Here is a 25,160-nt window from a genome sequence, read left to right on the forward strand (position 1 = left end):
GCCTTTGGCAAGGCGGTCCTTTACTCCGCTATTTGATTGGGCATGCTAAATTTCTGTTTTCTAAAATTCTTTTCCCACCTCTTTGCATTGGTACTGCTTTGGGAGGCTGTCATAGATATAGAATACGTCGGAGGACCCAATCCCCTCGAAGAACAAGTTACTCTCTTACCTGGTAACGTTCTTTCGATGGGATGGTCCGACGACGTATTCCATATCGCTCCCTCCCTACCTTCCCCGCTACAGAATTTCTTATGCGATTGCAGCTTATGTTTCCGCAAGGCTTTGTGTGACAGACCGGCAGAAGACTGGTGGCACACGTTCTGGGAAAAAACTACAACTGAGGCTATGGGCATCGTGCGTCCTACTTATAACATCCAGTGACGTCGGCCGTCAGAGAAGGTCCTCGAGGGCGGCGTATCGATGTCATCGACGCAGGACGCAGATGCCGAAAGATTTTCCGAAGCAGCACAGCTGTGGTGATTACTGTCATAGATATGGAATACGTCGTCGGACCATCCCATCGAAAGAACATTACCAGGTAAGAGAGTAACTTGTTCATTTGTTTCCAAAACTCAAAAAGGGACTTTGACTGGGTGTGTTATTAATACTATCCCTAGTGTGACGTCTACTGTACCCATTGTCCTACATGCGTCGATGTCCCTCAGATTGTGTTTTTCCGCCATCATACTCTGTCATACGTTTCGGAGTTCTCCAGGCTAACGCCTTAGCTATTATAAGTTTAACTTTATACTTTCGCCTGGCGCCTTCAAGAACAGCTTTGACGGCTCTCGACGGAGAGACCCAGCGTCGACGACGAGCCTTGTTTTGATGAGTGACTGTGGCCTAAATAGGCCTTACCAGGCCTCAGTCTTTTACGCTACTTTACTTTATTCATTTATATCGCACACCACTGATCCGGGGGCTTAAGTGCACCAGATGGACAGGAAAAACTGACACATACATTAAAATACATCTACCTAGAACAGGAAAGGCTAGGCAGGACCCTCTGTCAGTAGAGGGACCTGTACATGATCAAGGAATGAACCAACTAGCTTAATAGGAATGTCTTTTAGTTTCTTTCTAAAGACGGGTGTTGAGAATTTCTCTCTGAGATTCAAGAGAATTGTATTCCAAACCGTGGGAGCTGCAGCAAGGAAAGCTAATTTGTTAACCTGCCACAGTCTGCATGCTGAAATGTTTAGTTGAATGGAGTTGGTGGGGAGTGGGGGGAAGAGTCATACACTCTTACTTTTAGAGAATGCCTATTTTGCCACATTCCCTCCCCATTTATCGTTGTACTGCCTTTCCAATCCAAATGGAAAATACACCTTTCAATTTTGCACATCTTGCGGTTGGAAACATCGCTGGAAGGACACTCAACAGGTGTGCAACCACTGACTTGCACTGACCAGTTGAGCAGCACGGCAAATCCTGCATGCGTTTTCAACCAGAGACCTTTAAAGACTGCTGCACTAAGCGCAAAGACAATCGAGGTTCATTAGAACCCCACGTCAAGCCCCCGACTCCAATGAGTAGTCAAGCGGTCCTGTTACGGAGAAGACACCCAGCAGCAACAGCGCACACATTCCACGACACACTAAAGACATACCCCCCGGCCAAACGCAGACAAGTCGTCGGCCGTTCCAAGGAGAAGTTCCATTCAAAGTCATCTGTCCTCTGGGCCATCGAATCAAGTTCGCTGCATGAAAGATCTCCTAAACAAGTGCCGAGTAGGCACTTTTCGGACACTGCCAAAAAAGGCCCTCCTTTCGTCCACCGAAGGGCACATGTCGAAACCAAAACATTCAGCACCCTCTTCTAATGCGTCGTATGTGCAATAACTTGTCCAAGAAACTGGCTACACTCCCTCTAAGGACACACTTTGAGAAGCACTACAACATAAAAGGCAGACCCCCCTTCAAGAGATGCATGGCCCTCCTGTTTTCCAAAGGTCCACTGAATGGACACCTGAAAGCTTTGACAGGATGAGAAGAATCTCTTGCTTTGTACATTTCATGGATCGCCATCCAGAGGAGTTTAGAAGCCCATAGGGTTCTGCACAGGATGAAAGGGTATCTGGTGGTGAACCACCTTCTAAGGTGTTGAGGTTTGACGGCTCCTAACCCAGCACTTATACCCAAACTTCTATCGCCTCACGTATCTAAGACCCCCAACAGGACTTATATTGTAGATCCTTCAGACTCGCAGGATCCAGGGTCTCAAGGCAACCAATACGTTCAAGGCCAAGACCAATACTATCATGATTGCGACCCCGATATTTACATCTCCAGGGGACCAGGATCAGCCTGCGGCTGACTCCGCCATAGACAACCAGCTCCAATGCAACAAGCTACTACTAAAAGCCACCCAACACTCAAGAAGCTCAAGAAGTCCAACAGGACAAGGACTTTGTGGATGACATTTTGGGGGACAAGAGATTGGTAACCCAATTTATACCCATCCTTCAGTCAGGGCAGAGGCACCTCCCGACAAGGAGATTAAAAAGAGATTAAAAAGATATGCACTCTCGGCAGGAAGCTTGCATCCTTCGCTGCTTATCAGACCAGAATTGCAAACAGCACCACTCTACTGGCAAGTTATAGTTGTCATGTGTGGGACCCTCTACAGCAGCAAATTGCAGGAGAGGATACAGGGCGCATTTATTATAGCTGAATGCACCTTAATCAAACAGCATGCCTGGTAAAGGCAGTCAGGCTTCATGCTGGAGACGCAGCCCACACTCCTAAACATGCCCATCGAACTGAGCGCTTTATTTGGCAAAGCAGTTGAGGATGCACTAAAGTGCCAAGGAAGAGCACGGCACTCTAAAGTCAATAGGACAACTGACTAATAAGCCTTTTGTCCAACAAGGGGTGTTTAACACCAGGCTATAACCAACGAGACCAATCACCATCATGGGGTAACTTGGCTAGCCCATGGGCGTGTATAGTACAAGAAGGAGGTGTGTAGGTGGGGAACAGGAATGGGGGGGTTAGTACATTAAGTACTCTCAAAGTTCTTCTAGGTGGCTAATCTTCACAATTCTGTCTAAATTTGACTTATGGGTAATGTTCACAATTCTATGTAAATTTGAGGCATGGCGAATGTTCACAAATTGATCCTAATGTGAAGTGTGGGAAACCTGAAGGCGTCTCCCTAGCTAGTTCCCAGGGATCTGTCATCCAGGTTGCCAGGACACAGCCATCGCTATTGGATCCAGTTCCTGGGGGTGGACAAGTGAGGGATGATCACCTGGATGGGGTGTCCTCTGGGAGTGGGAGTGTGATACTGACAGGTGAGATGCGGTATCCCCCTTCTTTCAACACCTTTTCCTTATCCTACAACATAGGACATTCAAATCCATTGCCCCCTCGCTCCACACTTTTCCGTTCTGACACAAACACTTTCGTGCACGCACCAGAGAACGGAATAACACCAGAGTTGTTTACAAGGGTCCGGCAAAGTCAGGCAATTGATCAGAATCGCACACAGCTGACAGCTCTTTCCTTTCCCCACAGGGATAAAAGGTGGAGCAAGAGCGCACAGTACGAGCAAGGCAGACCGCAAAACGAGACAGCTACCCAGGCCCAGCAGTTCATAAGGAGGAGAAAGGTGGTGAATTTCGAGAGGCTGACAAGGAGAGATACAACCTTTTTGACACACACCCAGGAAACCTACCCAGAGGGAATCATAAGACAGAGGACAATAGCCCAAGTGTGCTGCAACAGATGTCAACTGTACACAGAGCATGTCGACGCTGATAAGCACGAGCGAGGGAAACTCCTGCTATCGTGGTACCGTCCATGACTCCAGTTATGTGATGAATGAAAGACGTAAAGTGGCAAATTGTACCAAGTTCAAAGAACTGTAAAACTGTTGAGGGGAGACCAGCTGCAGAGGGAACCGGCACCACATGGGTGCTAACTCGAGAGACTGTGGTCGTTCCCTGTTTGAATGAAATTACAGATACCAGAATGCCATTGGAGAGCCGTCAAAATAGGTCAAAGTGGTCATACAGGTGGTGAAGCAAAACCCCCATACAGTCGAAAGCCTCTGACCTACAAACTATAAGAAAGCAAAGGAAATGAATCCCGTAAACATTGAAAACAAATGTGAAGTTGGCAAGAGTGAACCCAGAAGATGGTTGCTGACGAGAAGGGGGAAAGTCTAAAGTCCCAAGAAACAGTGTGTTGACGAGCGTGAACCCGGTCAAGGGATGTCCACTAGAACGGTTTAAAAAGTCATTAAGAATTGTGAAGGGGGCGTGGCTACATGGCCACGTAAAGGACGTGCATCTCGGAGCTCCTGCTGATCCAACGAAGATCTGAAGGCTTCACAAGCAAACAAAACAATTTATGCACAAGAATTGAAAGCTGCAGCTGCGTGAACAAGTCATGCATACTGTGCTGGGAAAACCATGAAGAAATGTGCAACCTTGACTGAAAGCAGAGGAAAATTAATTGGGACGGACTCACAGGCGAGTGCAACAAAATGGCACCTGTCCAAGAATAAAGACATTGAAAAGCCGCACAGCGAATATAAACAGTAACAGAGCCCCGTTCTGAAGAGGAATCTACACCGGAGTCCACGAGCAGACGCTGGAGGATAGCAATAGCCAGGAGGAATCAGAACAAGCGGTGATACAAGTTTCTGGCAGGCGGGGACAATAACGCTATAAAGTGGAGGATACATTGTATCTGACGATACGAGAAGAACAGAGGGTGTGCGGCTGAAGAATGTACGCCAGGAACAGGCATCCACGCAGCGGCCAGATAAGCACCACAGCATCTATTGAGGAGACACAGCTGACCTGAGGCACAGAGAGACCACTAGCCCTAGAAAGTGGTACGGGCAAGTCCGGTGCGAGGAAGAGAAGACTGAGTAGGGGGAGTTTAGCCCCAGCCATGGAAAGGCACCAGAGGGACGCGAGTGAGGGGGCCCCGGGGACCTGGCACAGAAACACAAGACAGGCAAAACACCACGGAACAGCCCTGAATAGGAGAGACACCAACCTAACTAAGCTATGGCGTGCTGCGTGGGCTACAGGGGGCTTAAAGAGGCACACACACCAACGGATTGCAGACAGATGCAAGTACCATCGCTAGAGACATGAAACACGAGCACCAACGAAGATTACCAAGTGCTCCCTCAGACCTTACTACACCTGAAATAGACTAAAAACAAAACCCACACGGTGCGAGTACCAGCAGCCCCTGCAAGACGGGGCTCACAAACACAATACGGATGCCACAAGGTGACGAACTCCAGGCCAATAAATGTATCTGCAGACAAAGAACCCTACAAGGAGCAACTGGTAAAGGGAGACAGCACTCGAAAGGAGGATTGACAGCCCTGCCCGCAGTTAAACAAGCCAGCACAGGCGCGTTGGTACCCTAAAAAGTAAAAAGCACACGGGTGTCTGGAAGAGCAAGCAAGAAGACCAGTGCGGCGGTCCGTACAGTTACTACTGCGAGCACTCCTTGCACAGGCCAACCATTGTACGCTGGGAAAGGAAGGAAGCATAAGCGAAGGCATCCCAGCAGAGTGCATAAACCAGTGGCTACTAATAGCCTGAGCGTACTCTGAGAGGTGAGGAGATGAGTCAGGAAGGCGCCACAAGGGACGGAAGAAGCCCGGAGTGCACAGAGGCGCCATAGAAGCCCACGCACCCAAGGGTTACCAACGGACTTAGAAGAGACCCCCAGAGCAGTACCCCGCCCAGAGAAGTAACAGGGAGGTACCGAAAGAACAGACTGAGGCCACAGTACGGGGTAGCGGAAGATAGACCCTGACTCGCAGAGAGACTGCCCATGGTGCCTAAAATCTAAAGATTAGACCCCGCACGAAAACGTAGAGAGACATTCCCCTTCTACTGAGGAAGACGGAAGCAATCTACACCACCACGGATTCCAGGCATACAAAGGAATTTAAGGTAGAAGACTTTAACGATGGCGTCTAAGGCAAACAAAGAGAAAGGCAAACAGTCATCCTTGGATGCGTTTACCAGACCTGCAAAAGCACTAGAAGGAGCTAAGTTGCAGCCACAAGAGCCAACTGAGGGAGCCACACAAGATCGAATGGACAAACAAATACTGGCAGCTATAGCGGAACTGTAGTTGTCGCTGGAATTCAAAATAGATGCTATGCAGATAGACATGGACCTCTTAAGGCAAGATGTCAGAGCACTGTCAGAGCGTACAGGAGCGCTAGAAAAAGAGGTACAGGTCTATGCCAGTAGCTGCAAAGACAATACCACAGTGATCTCCTATATGAAACAAGTGTAGAATCTGGAAAACAGAGCGGAGGAAGCAGAAGGCCGGGCCAGGCCAACAATGTTCAGATCGTAGGGCTACTGGAAGGCGAAGAGGGACAGGACCCGACCAATTATATAGAAGACATGTTATTGCAAGAAATTGGAGGGGGCACGCACTCCCAGGGATTTACAGTGCACTGATGCGGAGACTGCAACCCAGAGCTCCGCCAAGGCCGATAATACCCAAAATATTGAATTATAAGGACAGAGAGAAGATGATGAAACATTTTTGAAACGGGAGCACCATCAGCAGAGCGTCGGCGTCCGTTACAGCGTACCCGGATTATACCTTTTTGGTACAAAAACAACGGATGGACTACAGAGTGGTGAAAAGAAGACTGTGCAAGGCCCAACTCAAGTTCATGCTCCTGGAACCGGGCCAAGATGAAAGTACTGCATAAGGACCGGGCCCTGTTTTGCGAGACCTCGGAAGAAGTAAACAGTTGGATGGACTCTCAGAACATGCCATCAGAGCAGAGGGACCGTGACGGCAAGGAGAGTGATAAGTGACCCGTCGACGGGGCCCTAATGTGTAACCCAAGGGCGGGGGTGTGGACACGAAGGTTAGTGATAGAGACACTTGGACTATTGGAGAACTGAGCCTTGAGGCCTATGATTATTAGCAATATGCAGGAGGCCCGTAGGAACCGTTCTTACCCCCAATAGGTTAGTTAGTTGGGATACTGGTAGCACAGTATCCACCTTTTGCGCTCTTAGTAACGGCAACGGGCTGTAAAAGGAGGGAGAAACAGGGATGCCTGAGATTCAGTTCTGGAGCTGGGCAATTGTTGGGGTTAGGTTAGGAGGGGTGGGAAGTTGGGGATATTTTAAGGGGAAAGGCCTACAGACGAGAGTTGGGGAAGAGGATGAGACGACAGGGAAATTGATAAAATGGGAGTGCTGAAGATAGTAACCTGGAATGTGCGTGGGCTAAACAATTATATCACACGTAACAGAGTTATGATGTATTTGAGAAGACAAGAAATAGATATAGCACTGTTGCAAGAAATGCATTCGACCAAAGAAAAACAGGATGTTATCAAAAGGAAATGGAAAGGGATGACTTTAGGAGCCACATACTCAGCGTACGCAAGAGGGGTTATTACACGGATAGCACCTCATGTCCTGTTCAAGCTGCTGCAATCCACCATGGACAATGAAGGCAGGATGATATTGTTGAAGGGTCTGGTGTAGAATAGAGAAGTGAGCATAATCAATGTGTATGCTTCCAATCAAGACACTACGGCCTACTTTAGAGCTCTGTACACCAATGTCAGCCCGTACATCGATGGAGCGGTGATCTGGGGGGGGGGGGGGGCTGTAACTGTACTCTAGACCCATTGTTGGACAGGTCAGACAACAAAATGACACGCTCAACCCCGGCAGCAAAGGCCCTTAATACCCTGCTACAAGCCTTTCATCTGGTAGACACATGGACGGAGCACCATCCACACGATGGAGGATATTGACACTATTCCGCCCCACAAAATCACTACACAAGGCTGGATTACATATTCATAAACATAGACCTAATACGAGAAGTGTCACAAGTAGAATATAAAGCATTGGTACTATCGTATCATGCCACGCTGGTGTTGACATGGCAGATCAGACCACCCAGAGCTAGGATCCCCACATGGAGACTCAGAGCGGAATCCTTAAAATATATGGTGTTCCGGGGAGACCTACGGGTCAACGTAGTAGAATACTGTAAACATAACACAGGCAGTGTAGACTCGTCTGAGTCACTATGGGAGGCATTCAAGGTGGTCATAAGAGCGGCGGCAATGGCTAAATCCAGAGGGTTGCAAAAGGTGATAAAACAAGAACTACAAGAGGCAGAAAGGAAAATGGAATAGATGATGCAGGAGAGCACGAGAACACCACAAGTGGCTAAGGATATGACCCAATTGCAGCAGGACTGTAAAAACCACTGGGAGAGACTGGGTAACTTAAGCTACCAGAAATATGTGGAGAGGCAACATGCAGAAGGGGATAAACCAGGCAGATTGTTACCCTGGTTATACAAAAGTGAAACTACCAGGGAGGCCATTAGAGCAATGCGAGGGACATGTGGGCAGCTTCATGAGACTCAGGAAGAAGTCAATGAATGTTTTTTAGAATACTACAAACCACTGTATGCAGACTCCAACGCAGAGGAAGAGATAGAAATGCGAGAAGCATTAACAGAGATTACACTCCCCAAACTAGAGGAGGCAGAAAATGAAAGCATAGAACTCCCGATAACATCAGAGGAAGTAGAGCATGTCATTAAGCTATTGCCCACTAACAAGACCACAGGGGCAGACAGACTACCTAGCCAGTTCTACAAAATGTATAAAACGGCGTTAATCCCCCCTTTGCTAGCGATGTTCAACAAGGCGCTCAGTACAGGTAAATTACCCGAAACCCTACGGTAAGCGATTATCATCCCGATCCTGAAGCCCAATAACCCAGACACAGAATACAAGTCTTACAGACCCCTCTCATTACTTAATCAGGACAGTAAGATCCTGATGGCAGCGATGGCTAATAGGCTTAAACCAGTCATAAGTAAGCTGATACACCCAGACCAAACGGGGTACATTCCACATAGGAATATAACTGATACTTGCAGAGACTTCACTATGTTATAGACTACAACCAGAGGAACATGCAAGAGGTAGCAGTAGTCTCACTCGGCGCAGTAAAAGCGTTCGACTTGGTTAAATGGCCTTGGCTGCTGGTGGTCGTGGAGGAATATGGGATAGGACCCAAGTACCTGAGATGGGTGAGATTGTTATATAGTGAGCCGATAGCACGGGTCAACACAGGCTCTAGTATCTCGGAACAATGGCAGCTAAGTAAGGGCACTAGGCAAGGATGTCTGTGGTCCCCGATGCTTTTTAACTTAGCACTAGAACAACTAGCGGCGTATCTGAGACAGCAATATGGGGAAGTCGGAATTAGCACCAAGGGCAGGCAGCACTTGATATCACTATATGCGGATGACATGCTGTTCTATTTGCATTATCCAGAGGAGAATTTGCAATACATCTTAGAAGTTATGGAATGATATGCAAGACTATCTGGCATAACGGTCAACCCGCAAAAATAGAGTATATTCCCATTAGGAAGATGCATAGGCACGCCCAATCACGAGCTGCCGGTATTGCCGGTTACTTGGGTTACTGACACATTTAGATGCCTGGGAGTAGATATTTACCATGACCCCGCAGAAGAACGCAAACAGAATACTGAAAAGGCGGTGTCCAAAATAGAAAAAAGCATGGAATTCTGGGTTAAATTACCATTGTCTATGATGGGGCGAGCGGCTTTATTAAAGATGGTGGTGCTGCCAAGGCTATTACACTATTTTGCAAACATTCCACACGCAATACCTAAGATTCTTCTCGAAATTACAAAGCACATGCAGGGGGTTCCTTTGGCATAACTCAAGGAGTAGAATAGCATTGTGGAAGCTACTAAACTCATATGAGCAGGGAGGCATCAGACTGCCTTACTTCGAAGTCTACTACCTAGCTAGTCAGCTACAATATGTGGCGAGGTGGCTGTCGGAAGAACAGACATCGGAATTCCAGTTGTGGAGCGTCGAAAGCACCCCTTACTTTTTGAATGAAAGAATTTTGCTGCCGAAACAGGAACACAGAGGGCAGACTGCTGGGCCTGGGTAGAGAAATGTGGGGGAGGGCCTGCCGACTGATAGCCAATCCGTTCAAGTGTTCACCACAGACACAGCTGGTGGCATTGGAAGGAGTAGATGAACAACTGAGGCTGAACATCAGAATGAAATGGGAATTGGTGGGAATGTATGGGTAGACAGGAAACCTAAGGAGTTTGAGGAATTGGTGGTGGGGGAAGAGCTACACAGGGGGCATTATGTCAAATATCTACGGACAGTAGGGATAGTAAACGGGAAATGATTGGAGGAGGACTTATCACGCCAGCCAGATGCAATGATATAATTGTTCTATGATATATCGGGCGGAGGACACGAGGTATCCCGCATATATGAGCTACTCATGTCCAAGATTGGGAAAGAAATCGTGCAAACGTGATCAGACTGGGAGGAGGAAGTGGGCGAGGCAATGGAGGATGGGTTATGGGTTAGAGTGCAATGATACCATAAACGAGTATCGAGAAACGCACGCTTACAACAGATTCAGTTATATGTAACCCACAGAGCATATATGACACCTAAGACAATAGCGAAGTTCCAACATGCAGCGATACAGACATGCCCAAAATGTGGGGAAGTAGATGCAGGAATGGTACATATGTTCTGGGCTTGCCCGAAATCGGTAGATTTTGTAGGAAGGTGGCTCGAATCATGGCAGTTTGGGGTTATGAGTTGGGGAGGAGGGAGGGGAGGAAACAAAACTGTAAGAACAATACAAGAAATGTACAATTAAATGTGATGTATCATGTACAGTTGGCATAAATAAATTTTTTTTTTTAAAAGAAAATTGTGAAGGAAGGAAAAGCCATAAGTGAACCCTGTGGACGGAGTCTGAAAGTAAAGAAGGTTAGCACTGTTTACATAGTAGTGTAAGAGTGGCTGGGTTTCTGGAGCACATTAATGGTTGTGCTTCCCGCCCGTATCGCTTTACGATGTCTAGTTACAGGGCATGCCAACATTCAAAACAAATTAGCCGTGGTGCGGAACACAATGGCTAATTATAGGGCACATTGCAGTTATATCTCAGAGCCCAGCAGGGGAATATAACAGCTATAACCACATTTGGATGTGAAGTATGGCTATCTTACACACTTAGACTCAGTGCCAAAATGGCTACCTTACCCAATTAGGCTAGATGATCATGGGTAAACCGCCTGGTGGGGTTTTACTGGAGTACAGTAATGGCTGTACACCCTCCCTACACCACACTTACCCTATCCTTCACTGTAGGTTGTCTGCATCAGACGTCCCAGACGAACATGGGCAAACAGAGTGGAGCTGCTTAGTGGTGGAGCTGGCCTTTGTCTCTGGCCCTTCGCTGAGGGCTGCCCTGGCAAGGACGGTGATATAGTGCTGTTCTATTCATATGATGACTACTTCTCCCTATCGGAGCACCCCTGGGGGTGGCCTTTCAGCAGCAGAGGAGGGGGAAGCAGGCTCTGAGCATGGAGCGGAGAAAAGGGATTTTAAATGCATTTATATTCATTACTAGGTCGGAAGGAAGGGCGCTCACCGCATGGTGGGGGATCCTCTGTGCGGCAGGCAGAAAAGCATGTTCTTTAATAGTGCTTCTTGAGTAAGCTTAATGACTATGCCAATAGAAACAGCATAAGCATTAGTGCCTCTAAAACCAAGTCAATGACATTTAACCGAAAGAAAACTTCCTGTGGCCCCCACAATGAATTTTAAAATCGGACATCATAGCATACAATTGGTTCACTCCAATGAGTACTTGAGAGTGACTTTTGACCTCAAACTAAATTGGGATGCTGACTTTTCGAATTTAGAGATGAGTGAAGCAATGTCTGAATGGCATTGTGAATTTTGTTAGAAATCATGCAGGCTTCCCACTTGCTGCTGTAACAAGTGTATAAAGGGAAAAAGAAGCCAATGTTATGTGGGGTGAACATTTGTGGGCATAAACAGTTATAAACTGCAGCGGTTGGAAAACGTCTGCCTAAAAACCATGTTAAATATTAGAAAGAACATGCCCATTGAATATATTCTGTTAGATTAATATGCTTATCTAAAGAAACGGCGTGACATTGAACGCTCTGAACCTCATTTGGAACCTTAGTCATGCACATGTTGACTCCCTGTTGAGTATTAATTTTAGTGTTTTGTGCACTCATCCAGGTTTCTCTGCTTCTACAGTAAAAACGGTAAAAAGTCTATATTCGGCAGAAGTGAATAGGAATAGACCTGTTGCATCTTACAACAAATAGATTTAGAACGGTGATTAAAAAAGCTGTTTGAGAATACGATTGTGAACAGAACTTTACTAACCTTGCTAATAAATGGATTGTGAAGGTCTCCAAGCGGCCCGAAGATCTAATATTTTAGCCTATGGTCATGATCTTAATGTGGACATTTTAGAGTTTTGGAAAAGAATTATGATGTAATGTTACCCTCAATTATTAGATGATAAAATTATGGATGCATTTTGAATCAATCTTGAATATTGTATGTAATTGTAAATATTTGATATTGTTTTGTACTGTTTTAAATTGATTTTATTTGTGTACAAAAAACCCTTACTGGCTATACTGTACTAATAATAAATAAAATAAACAATAGGGAGTAGAATATTCCCAAATCTCCGCCCCCCAGAACCCCACAAAAAAGTAGGCACCCAATGATACCTTCAGGTATCCACCAGTAAGACCCGAGGTTAGCAGATGATCCCAGGGAAACTGATCCAAATTAGTAGAGAGGAAAGGCCGTACAGAGGCAAGATCAGGGGGAGGGAATTTAAGGGGTGAGAGGGAGGGAGCTTGTCCGACAGGGACCATTCAGAACATCACTGATGCCAACTGAGACCATTCTTGTGACAATCTTTGCGCAGGACACCTTTAGTAAGCTCCAGAGATGTAGTTCGAGGAGGCTTTTTAGTTCCTCCTCCATCATACAGGACAGAGCAGGTAGTAGGGGTCACTGATCTTTAGGATTCGCGCTCGCACTGGGTGTTAGGGAAGACTCTGTTGTGGTTGAGGGATCCCACTGAAGATTGAGAGACCAGTTAGGACGACCCATTAGTCCAGCCTACCAGCATTGTCAAGAGCATTCTACAATCAAAATTAAAGTGGTAATAATAAGAATCCTTCAACCATCTATCAGGCTCTTGACATTATTAAGGCCAACTGTGACAATGTATAGTTGTGCATTCTCAGCCACCATGTCAAAACTAGACATGGCTTCTATTTCGTTTTTTAGTGTATCACAACGGTTTGAACCCATGGTGCATACAGTTAAATAGATATGATATGGAATTTATAACGCACCTATACACAAGTGTTTGAGGGCGCAATAGCCACTTGCACGTGTCACCTTTTAACCTGCCCTGCTGTTATTGCAAGGCAGCTGCAGGGGATGTCAGAAGACGGTCACAGCAAGATACATGTGTGCAGTATGTTTGGCATTTTGAGCATTGTAAAAACGGGGTTTGATTAGCAGATTCTACTTTAAAAGATAAATACCTACATATTATTATTCAAAATCAAAAAAGGTTAGTCTTCTCCCCCTCACAGATTGCATTCCAACACAGTGATCAACAAAAATATGAATATCTGCTTGCAAGATTTGATAGCATGCTAGTCAAGGGCATAGATGCCACTATGCTTGTGAAGAAGTATGTTCTCAGTTTCTTATTTTTTTATTTCATGTGAGTAACATTTCTTCTCCAGTATGGGGTCTGGCATGGATTCACATGCTCATGAATATTCCCCGTTATCAGGCTGGGAATCCTCAGTAAAAGAAAAAAGTTTCACTTACAAACTGTATTTCTCCTTTAAACTAATCACTGTCCTCTGGGTCATATTGCCCCCATCCAATGACAGTCCTTTCCCTAAGCCCCTCCTCTGGCAGCCATCTTGATTTTTACTGCATGCTTCAGTGTTGGGAGTCCTCGAGTTTGCACTGTTTTCAATGTAAAAAAGTTCTATTTTTGTTCCAAAAGAGCCTGTGTGCCCTCTTCTCCATCTGCGGATAGCAGGGATCCTTTGTCAGTGAATTTCAGGGCCCCTCAAGGGCAAAGATCATCAAAAATTCTAGCAGGCCATCGGGCCTACTTCGCCCCCTCTGACCATGACGCAGGAGAAGGAGGGAAGGTCCCTCTTCAAGCCCTGCACCAAATATGTGCTACGGAATGTGTTTGTATAAGACAAGCACCTGCAATGCCTCTACTGCCTGCATTCAGACCATACGGAGGTGGATTGCGAAATATGCCTCGGATTCTCCAAGAAGACGAGAGACAGGCAGCGTGGCTTAACGCCAAGGCCTCTGCCCCATGCTCTGAGCAAGGTCATGCCTCGCCCAGGACCAGCCGGTCCGAGAAGCGGTCTTCTAAGTTCTTTGAGGGTGCCTCATCCATGGGGGCCCAAGACAAGGCCAAGAACCGCAAGTCCGAGTCCACCGGGTTTGCCACGGAAGTGGGACCCAAGATGGATAGGGGGCGATCGACATCACCCTCCACCTCCATGGCCAACCGACAATAGAGTTCCTCCTCAAAAAGGAAATCTACCCGGCTAATCTGTGGGAGAAGTCTGCAAAGCCGCAGACAGAGGAGAAGGCCGAACAGCCCAAGCAGGCCCAATCAGCCCAGGCTAAGACTTTGTCGACGATGGATTTGGCAACGGCTGCTATCACGCATCTAAGGTCGCTGAGCCTGTGAATGAAGGCCCCGCAGCACCGAAGGTATCCCTACACCCAAGGCGCAACACCGCCGCGGTGACTTTGGCAACGTCAGCTGGCACGCCAGAAGGGGGAAACTAGCTCAGGTTCAAGCCCCTCAGGGGGGAAAAGGGTGGGCAAGGAGGCCCCGAAACAGCCCTCCCAGGCCGTGGCCCAAGCCATGGATGTCTCGTCCACGGACAACGATCACCAGGAGTCCTTGCACACGGTCCATGAGGACGTTGAAGAGGAGGTCAACGACGGTGCAGGGCCTAGTTTTCTGATCCCGCCAGCTCAGCCGAGGGACGTGTCTCTGGACATTTTGTCGACCCTGCACACCTTGGTGTCAGAGATCCAGAGGAGGATGCCGTCACACGATTCCGGTGGCCCCCAGGTCCCCGATCAGCCAACGAAAAAGCGGCATCCAGCGCCCCCATTTCAGCCTCCACATCGGGCCCCTTCTCCCCAACAGACCCAGACACAGGGACGGCTTTGATTACAGACGACGACTTGCTGTCCCTCCAGACAGCAAGGGGAAGAGGATGGACACCATGAGAAGGAAGGTGATCTACACCGCAACGTCCACTATCAAGGCGGCCAAATCACTGGCAATCTTAGCCAGGTCGACAGGGAGCAGTGGTACAAGCTGGGGCCTATTCTGGAGTTCCTCCCTGAGGATAAGAAGATGGAGGCAATCGCCCTCTTCCAGGAAGGGGAAGCAGCGTCTGATCATGCCATCACAGTAGCGTTGAACGTTGCAGACACAGGGTTCTGGCAGATGGGGAATGGTGTCTGCCTTTGTCGCCAACGCTGGATAAAGGCCACACATTTCTGGCAGGAGGTCCAGGCGAAGGTGTTGGACATGCCCTTCGACGGAGAGAACTTATTTGGGAAGGTTGTCGATGAATCCCTCCAGGCCATCAAGGCGGATACAGAGATGGCCCGTTCCCTGTGCACTCTCCAGCAGCATCGCTCTTATTTTCACTCCTCCATGGGAAAGTCGAGTAGGTCTGCCTAAAGTTTCTCCTCTTCGTACCATCAGCCCTCCAGATCCACGACTCAGGAAGCCTACAGAGGCTGTTCCGAGGCCTACGGTAGCAGGTGACCACATTGTTGTCGCAGGCAGGGCAGGACACTAGTGCCAAAGCAGGCCTAATGCCCGGGAAGTCAAGTTTCCATGTGTGCACCCCAGTGGGAGGCGGGCTAACGAGTTTCGTCAGCGAGTGGAAGAAGATCGCCACCGAAAGATGGGTGCTGCACACTCTCGCCGAAGGGCACACCCTGAAGTTTCAATGCAGGTGTCTGCAGATCCATCAGATTACCAGTTAGCAGCAAATCCCTCAACTCCTGGAAGAGGTACAGCCCATGCTGTGAAAAGAGGCGATGGAGCTAGTTCCCCCAACGGCTCTGGGGCTCCGAAGTCTAATCCAGATACGTTCTAGCCAGAAAGAAGACGGAGGGGTTGGAGGCCCATCCTAGACCTGCGACGTCTCAACAAATACCTGAAGTCCCAAAAGTTCAGGATGGTTAGGTTGCAACACGTGTTCAGCCAACTGGAGGAAGGAGACTTCTTGATGCCACTGGACCCGGAGGATGCCTATTTCCACGTCCCGATTCACAAGAAACATCAGAAGTTTGTGTTTCGTAGTGCAAGGTCAGCACAACCAGTTGAAGGTTCTACCTTTTGGATTGAAGTCTGCCCCCAGTGTGTTCACAAAATGCCTGATGTCGGTGGCTGCCCATCTACGTCTACAGGCATACACGTGTACCTGTACCTCAACGACATCCTCATTCGGGCCCGCTCGCAGGTTTTTGCCGTTCGATGCACTGAAACGACCGTCCAGCTACTGACGGATCTGGGATTCTCAATCAACTATCTGAAGTCCTGCTTAACACCATCGCAGAACGCGCTGTTCCTAGGAGCCAGACTCAATAAGGTGTCTTGTCTGGCGTCACCCTCAGAGGAGAGGGTAGCAGCCATTCAAGGAAAGGTGCAGCGACTGTCGTCGATGAAGACGGCCACGGTACGGGGCCATCAAGTCATTACCCGGCATGATGTCATCCTGTATCTATATCATCCGGCTATGCAGGTTGCAAATGGGATCTCTTCAGGAGTTCCTGGACGCTCGCTGGATACAGGTGTCGGGAAGCTTCACGGACAAGATCCCTCTTGACACGAGTTCCGTCGGCGATAGGATGATGGGTCCTCCGCTCCAACATCGCCCAGGGCACAAGATTTCAAAACCCTCCATATCAGGAAACAGTCACCACGGACGCTTCCCTGGAAGGATGGGGAGCCCACACCAGACTTCTGCACGCCAGAGGTCTGTGGCTGCCAGAGGAGAAGGATATCCATATCGACATCCTGGAACTACGGGCAGTGTTCTGGGCCCTCAAGTCATTCCTTCCGTCACTGAAGGGCAAGGTGGTGAGGATCCCCACGGACACCACCTCCACCATGTTCTACATCAGGAAACAGTGGCGCACTGGATCCCCAGCGCTCTCCAAGGAAGTGCAGGACTAGTGGGGCTGGCCCGTCGGACAAGGGATGTTCCTTGTCCCTCTTCACCTAGAGTCAAGAACCCCATCGCAAGGAATTGTGCTCCTGCCACGAGTGGGAACTTCGGCAGGACCAGGTCGAATGCATCTTCATCAAGTGGGGCAGGTCCCAGATCGATCTGTTTGAGGCGCCCAACTCCAAATGCCAGACGTTTTACAGCAGATTCTACCAACTGGGAAGCCTGGGGGGGCGCATTCTCCTTCCCTTGGGTAGGGCTGTTTCTGTACATGTTTCCTCCGTTTCCTCTCCTGCTACGAGTCATCAACACACTCACAGTGCCAATGCAGGATGATACTGATCGCCCTGGCGTAGCCAAGGCAGATTTGGTACTCGGACCTTCTCAGCCCGTCAGTGTCGCTTTCGGTTAAGCTGCTAGTGGTACCGGATCTTCTCACCAGAGGAGGAGGCGCAATCCTACATCACAACCCAGGATCGCTGACCCTGAGGGCTTGGCTCCTGCAGCCCTAGAGTTTGGAGGATGAGTTGCCAGTGGACTGCAGGGTGGTCCTCTCTAAAGCCAGGGCATCGTCGACCTTGAAGTGCTACGATCACAAGTGGAAGCATTTTGCTACGTCGTGCCGGTCACAAAAGATTACCCCTTTGAGGGTCACGGCCCCACCGATCCTGACGTACTCGCTATGCTTGGCCAAGGCCGGACTGGCCCACGCCTCCATCAAGGTACATCTGGTGGTGACCTCCCGCTACACCAGTTCGCCAGGAAGATCTTCGCTTTGGTCCCATCGACTTAAGGAGTTTCTCAAAGGACGTTTAGATCTTTCCCGCCGGTGAAGGCTCCTGTCCTGGCGTGGACACTCAATGTGGTTCCGACAAGGCTCATGGGGGCCCCCTTCGAGCCTCTGCATCAGGCCCTGCTCAAGTTCCTCTCGTGGAAAACGGTTTTCGTAGTGCCCCTCAACTCTGTCAAAAGGGTAAGTGAGATCCAGACCCGATCCTGCAAACAACCATACCTGAGTTTTCACGAAGCGAGGCTGGTGCTACATGCACACCCCTCCTTCATGCCGAAGGTTCCATGGGAGGTCCACCTCAACGAGCCTTTGGTGTTACCGGATTTAGTCCCAAATCTTTGTCTCATGCGGAAAGTGCCTTGCATTCACTGGAAGTTGATTGTGCCCTGAAGTTCAACGTCTCGTGCACAAAGAATTTTCGGAAGACTTCACTGCCGTTCATGAACTTTGGTCCTGTGAACCATGGGGAAGGCCTTGTCCAAGACTTCAATTTCAAGATGCCTCTCCGGTTGCATCACGCACTGTCATCGGTTGGCTAACCGACCGCTGCCCAGCTGTCTGAGAGCCCACTCCACCAGAGCCATCGCTGCAACAAAGGCGTTCCTGCCTGGTGTAGCCCTGCTCGACATATGCAGGGCTGCTACGTGGAGGTCGACTCACACATTCACGAAATTCTACTGGGTAGACTGGGATTCCAGGGAGGGGTCCAGAGTCGGCCAAGCAGTGCTACGCAACCGGTTTGCTTGAGATGAGTCTGTTCCTGGGGTAAGTGTAATTGCTTCTGTTGAGCCTTGCCACCACCCGTGGTTGTTTAATGTTGTACTGCTATGTATTTGTTGTTCATGAGCATGTGAATCCATGCCAGACCTTATGCTGGAGAAGGTTTAAGTTACTTACCTGTAACCTTTGTTCTCCAGCATGGGTCTGGCATGGATTCACATGTGAACCCTGCCTCAGACCCCTCTTCTTGGGACATACTGCCACTTTACGTGCTTACTAAATCTGAAGATGGGTGCCAGAGCAGGGGCTTAGGGAGAGGACTGTCATTGGATGGGGCAGTATGACCCAGAGGACAGTGATTGGTTTAAAGTAGAAAGTTTCTAAGTGAAAGTGAAACAGTTTTTTCTTTTACCGAGGATTCTCAGCCTGACGAGGGGGAATATTCATGAGCATTTGAATCCATGTTGGAGCACAATGGTTACAGGTAAGTAACTTAAACCTTTTGCCCACAAAGACCGCACACTGTCGCCATCATTATCTGTGTTTTGGCACAAAATGCCATAGACTGTACATGCAATTTTCTTTTCTTATTGCAGGTGAACTGTTTAGAGCCTCATCCTCATTTGCCAGTCTTGGCAACTAGTGGCCTTGATTATGATGTTAAGATTTGGGTGCCCACGGCAGAGGCACCAACAGAACTCTCTGGATTAAAAGAGGTGAGCAAAATTACCAATAAGAATATTAGTAATCACTGTCCAATACTGCCAATGATCACTTGCTGTTCTGTTTTGTGACCATCGTAGGTCTAATCTTCCCAGTGTTTACACAAGTAAAAACCTTTCTCATCACACAATATGATTGTGGCAAAATGTTACTGTAACATCGGAGTTCAGTACGAGGCGTATTCTCACTACCACATGTGATTTTTAAACTCTAGCACTTCACCATTTTCAAAACAATCATTGTTACTCTGGTTATTAGATCTTCACTGTTTCAGGATGTACCTAAATTTATCAGAGATATGGGAGAAGGGTAACAAATGTATTTTGGTGGTGTATGTGAAAATGTCCGTCCGGTAGGCTCCCAAGTAAATAGTGACTTTTCAGTAGCTCTGTTTGGGCTACAACCGCAGACCACAATCCAGTATTCTCACTTTTGTCCTTTAGGCAAACCTGTTACTGAAACAATTGTATGCCGTCAAGAATGTGCTGAAGTTTTTTCCAAGATGGCCTCCGGCTGGTAAACACTGTGTCGCCTGAGCTCCCCGATCGGATCGGCTCCTGACGGTGCCGCCTGAAGCGGACTTCTCTTTCTGCCCTCTCCGGCTGATGGTTGCGGTCTCCTGTCCGTGTGCAGTGTAGTGTGGGCGTTCCCGACGTGGATGACTGTTTCCCCGGGCTGGCGGTCCGGCACTGCGGTCTGGTGTGCGGCTCCCCCGGTCCCTGCCTGTTGGCTCCTGCGGGTGGGCCCCTGTCTGGAATAGCCTGCCGGTGGTGTGCTGGTGGAGAGACCTGCCGCGGGAGGATTGCGGGGGGCGCCGACATCCATTTAGAGTGGAGGAGGAGGTGTCCGGTGCCCGCTGGGTTGACTGCGGTGACTGGCCTGCGCGGCACCCGGCGGCTACACGGGAGGCGGGCCGAAGAGGAGCGTGGGCTCCGGCGAGGTGGAGCTCCCTGCGGGCTCGTGGTCTGTCGGTGGGCCTCAGAGGGGAGGCCTCAGTTGCTTTGTCGGACGGCCCGGGTACAAGTAAGGAGCACGGGCGGAAGGGAGATTCTGAAACAGAGCCCGGGACGGAGGGAGGCACCGAGCGGTGGGGGGAACGGCAGTCTATCCAGGCCCCCCAAAGCAGTACACGGCCAGAGGTCTGTCCTGGAGCACGTAGTCAGGGACACCCTTCAGATCGAGGTGTCCCTGACTATTAAAGAGACAGTTTTTTTTTTTGTTTTTTTTCTTCTTTCTCCTGTTTGTCTGGGGATCCCAGCGTTTTACCTGAGGGGGGTTGACCCTCTTTGCTGACCCACCCCTTGAGTCTGGACCACGTAGGATCTGAGGTTTACCTGCATAGGGGTGCCGCCGGTGAGCTGTACAGTGGAGGGGGTGGGCCGCTACACCCATGGCTGAAGACCTTCCTCACGTTTTGCCTGGCAGTATTGGTTGGGTGATCTGCTCCCCTCCCTGTCCTCGGGCGCCGGCGGACCCCTGAAGCTGTGGAAGGGTTCCAACTCTAATTAATGCAGTGATCTGCTGAAGATATCTGAGGCGCTACGACGGGCTCTCCACAATGTCCAGAAACAAGGCTAAGGACCCCTCCTCGGCAGTGAAGAGCTTGAAAAAATCCCAGGAGGCGACCCTTGCCGAGCTTTGGTCCCGGGCGCCTGAAAGGGAGGGGGACTTGCTAGAGGAGGCGACAGGGAGGTGTGGGGTGGGGGCGCACCAGTTCTCCACCCAGCCCTCCCAGGATGCTTTAGTCACACATGCAATCCTAAAGCAGTTTCTGGGTGAGATGGTCGACAAAATTACTGCGGCAGGCCAAAGGCAGACGGACTTCCTGCGAGAAGATTTAGCGGAAGGACTCGGGGAAATCAAACGCGACATAAACAAGGTGGAAGAAAGGGTCGACATTACTGAAAAGGCCATCCAAGAACTGACAGATGATGCTTGTCAGGCAGGGAATTTGCTGGAGACTCTAGCTGTGGCAACGCAGAATCTAGAGCTGCAGGCTGAGGAGCTGGAAAATCGCTCCAGGCGGATCAATATTCGGGTCAAGGCTCTTCCGGAAACTATCCAGGCCCAGGACCTCGCGCAAACTCTTACAAACATCTTCACGGACTTGCTGGAGGGAGAGTGGGGCCTGGACCTGCAGTTCGATAGAATTCACAGAGTGGGGCCTCCCCGGTCCGCACCTGGCGTGAGGCCAAGGGACGTTTTGGTGGCCTTACATAGTTATGTGACTAAGGAGACGATTATGCGGAAGGCTAGAAAGGCGAGCAGCATCACTTGCAATGGTTCTGAGATTTTTCTGTATCAAGACTTGGCGCAGGTGACTCTAGCTAAAAGGAGGCAAATGAGTCCAGTCCTGAAACACCTAAGGGCACAGCAAGTTCGATATCAATGGACTTATCCGTTTGGTCTGCAATTCATGTGGCAGGGCAAGCAGCATTACATCACGTCCTGTGAACGGGGCCTGGAGCTACTAGGTATAGAGGATCAACAATCACACAGGGCCCCCTGAGACAGAGGCTCCCCGTAAAGCACTTAAATCCTGGGAATGGATTAAAGTACTCTCCAGGCGCCCGGCGAGACGGCTCCCCCCACGGGATCGACTTATCTCAGAGAACCCCTCCACACCTGGGGGGAGGAGGGGATTCTGCACAGCGAGGGCTCTCTGGCGTTTCACCCACGATTGAAGAGTAACAAGGCAAGGCCGGGGAGGGCATTTGCGAAAGGAGGAATAGGCATCGTCCTCATGGCTGTTAGCTGCATCGGGGTGTGCGGGCGGGGAGGGATGGGGTGATTGTCTTGGAAGGGGATGGGTTAGTCCCGTGTTGTTTCAGACTGGGAGTATGTTTGAGCTCAGCTCTCGTGGTTCTGATGCGAGGGGGGCAAAGTGCCAGTTGAGCTCACCCAGGGGGTGTTTTGGGAGGGGGTGGGGGGGTGCTATTGACCCAGGAAGCCCCAGGCACCGAGCAAGGCTTTACCTTCTACTATGGGGACCCGAATCCAGTGTACTTCTGAGGCCCAGGTGATGAAGGAGCGAGGACGCTTCTCCAAGTTGGAGGGGCCCCCAGGATGGGGTCAGCTGAAACTCATGTCCATGAATGTTAATGGGTTGAACTCCCCATACAAAAGGGTGAACGTTGAGGTGTATGTGCGGAGGGAGAAACCCGAGGTTGTCACGCTGCAGGAAACCCACATTGCAACCCAAGATTCCCACAGGATTAGGCTATGGGGTTACTCCCGGCTTCTACAAGCCACTCAAGTCGCCAAGAAGGGAGGGGTGGTTATTGCTGTGAGAGATGTGGTGGACTTGACGATCAAGGCCTCTCAGCGGGACTCTCAGGGCAGATATTTGGTGATAATACTGGAGGGTAGGGGCGAGACTTACACTATTGCAACAATATATGCACCCAATACGGGACAGGACCCATTCATGGTACAAACCCTCAATAAACTGAGCAAATTTGCGCAGGGCCGGATCATCCTCACGGGGGACTTTAATATGGCTTGGGACCCTCGCAGGGATAGGAGTAGACTGCTGTGGGACTCGCAGGGGGACCCTCGGGGAACCTAAAGGCTAAAATGAGAGATCTGAGACTAGTTGATGCTTGGAGGGAAGTTCGGGGGGATGACCCGGGATACAATTTTTATTCGCATGCGCAAAGAACACACTCACGTATAGATTACGCCTGGCTGTCAAGTTCCCTCTTAGGGAATTTGCAGGACATCACATAAGGTCCTATTGCGGTCTCTCACCACACCCCTGTCATTCTGGTGCTCGCTAGACCACTTGGGCCCCCGGGGTTGTGGAAGTGGAGGTATCCCGCGTCCCTCTTTAAGGACCCTACCCTGGTTAAGAGCTTGAAGAGTTTGTTGTTCGGAATAGCTGGGGAGACACCACGCCGCAATTATGGTGGGACGCTCTTAAAGCTACGATACGGGGTAAGATGATGGGGATTAAAGCAAGGAGGGAACGGGAACTGCGTCTCGAAGAGGAGCAGCTGGGAAATAGGCTCAAGGAGGCAATAGCCAAGATGGCCGAGAAACAAACGAGAACTATAGAAAGAGAGGTCCGTACACTCAGGGCCCAGTTGAATCTTATACAGTCTAGGGAAGCTGAGAAGTCTCTCCTCCGTTTGCGACAGAAATATTATGTTAAGGCGAATATATCCGATCGCCTGTTAGCCAAGATGCTCCGGAGGGAAGACAGTGAGAAAACGATTGCACGAATCAAAGGAGAGGGGGATCAGACGTACACCTCCAATAGTGATATTGAGAGAGAGTTTTGTAAATTCTACTCAGACCTGTACTCCTCTAGTGAACCAGATGCTAGTGCGAAGGTGAGATACTTAGAGAGAGTTCAGGTTAACTCTATAACGAGAGAACAGAGGGAACAGTTGGAGGGGGAATTTACCACTGATGAGGTTAGGAAAGCATTATCTTCTTTGGCTGCTGGTAAAGCCCCCGGTCCGGATGGTTTCCTTGCTGAATTTTATAAGCTACACAAAGAAACTTTAATCCCCCATCTTACTAGGCTATTCAACCATATAGGGTCAACGGGATTTTGCCACGGACTATGGAGGAAGCGAAGGTGGTTCTTATTCACAAGAAGGGCAAAAACCCAGAGCGCTGTGGGGCATATCAGCCAATTGCATTAATAAATGTTGATGCTAAGCTGTACACAAAGGTCTTGGCAGCCAGACTGGACAACATCTTGCCATCTATAGTCCGGGCCGACCAGGCGGGTTTTATTAGGGGTCGCCAAACGGCAGATAATGTAAGGAGACTGGCTCACCTGATGGAAAAAGCTCACAAGAAGGGGGTTCTGGCTCTTCTCCTAGCTGTTGACGCCAAAAAGGCGCATGATTGCGTGGAGTGGGGCTTCCTCCGAGCTACGCTGATCAGGATGGGGTTTGGTCCAGGCTTCGTAGGCCAGGTGATGGCTAGCTATCAAAACCCGACCCTTAGATTGGCGATTAATGGTCGAATCTCAGGACCTGTGACGGTTTCTCGGGGTACTAAACAGGGCTGCCCTCTCTCCCCTCTGCTATATTTTCTCCAGTTGGAGCCCTTTTTAACAGCAGTTAGGGCTGCTGTACATATACACGGCATAACGTTTGGTGGACAGGTATATAAGGTGGCCGCCTTTGCAGACGATCTGCTCTTCTCATTAACGGACCAAAGGGAGTCTCTCCGGGCTCTCTTTGATGAGCTAGACCTTTTTGGGCAAGTGGCGGGGCTAAAGATAAATTCCAGTAAGTCCGAAATTTTGAGTCTTGTACTGTCGCCTTCGACAGAGAGGCATATTAAAACCACCTATGAGTTTAGCTGGGCAGATAAACATATCAAATATTTGGGGGTGCTCCTTACGAGAACGGTGGGAGAACTTTTTAGGGCTAACTATCTCCCCCTGCTTGGGAAAATTAAATCAAAATTGGTTGACTGGGGTCCCCTGAGTATTTCCTGGCTGGGCCGCATGAATGTTCTAAAAATGGCGGTACCACCTTTGATGCTTTACTATTTCGCAGCCCTCCCAATCGCGGTTCCAAGTCGTTTTTTCAGAGTGCTGCACAGGGTTACGAGCCGGTTTATATGGAAGGGGAAACAACCAAGGATGGCTGCATCTCTTATGAGGGCTCTCTGCTCAAGGGGGGGGGGGGGTTAGGTGTCCCGGACTTCAGGGTGTACTTTCTAGCAGACCAGATTAGAATTCTCAGAGACTGGCAGAGAGATGATCGGAACAAGCTGTGGAGGCAG

General features: G+C 49.4%; 1 protein-coding gene across 4 annotated transcripts in view; it reads left to right on the forward strand.

The window, feature by feature from the left end:
- Positions 1-25,160, forward strand: part of DCAF8 (DDB1 and CUL4 associated factor 8) — a 1,562,653-nt gene that overhangs the window by 1,323,186 nt on the left and 214,307 nt on the right. For all 4 annotated transcript variants that reach the window (XM_069635433.1, XM_069635432.1, XM_069635430.1 and 1 more), the window contains exon 11: positions 19,283-19,402. In XM_069635433.1, coding sequence (XP_069491534.1) covers positions 19,283-19,402 — 120 coding nt within the window. The remainder of the gene's footprint in view (positions 1-19,282; positions 19,403-25,160) is intronic.

Source organism: Ambystoma mexicanum, chromosome 1q (assembly GCF_040938575.1).
Source record: "Ambystoma mexicanum isolate Mex_15411 chromosome 1q, UKY_AmexF1_1, whole genome shotgun sequence".
NCBI lineage: Eukaryota > Metazoa > Chordata > Amphibia > Caudata > Ambystomatidae > Ambystoma > Ambystoma mexicanum.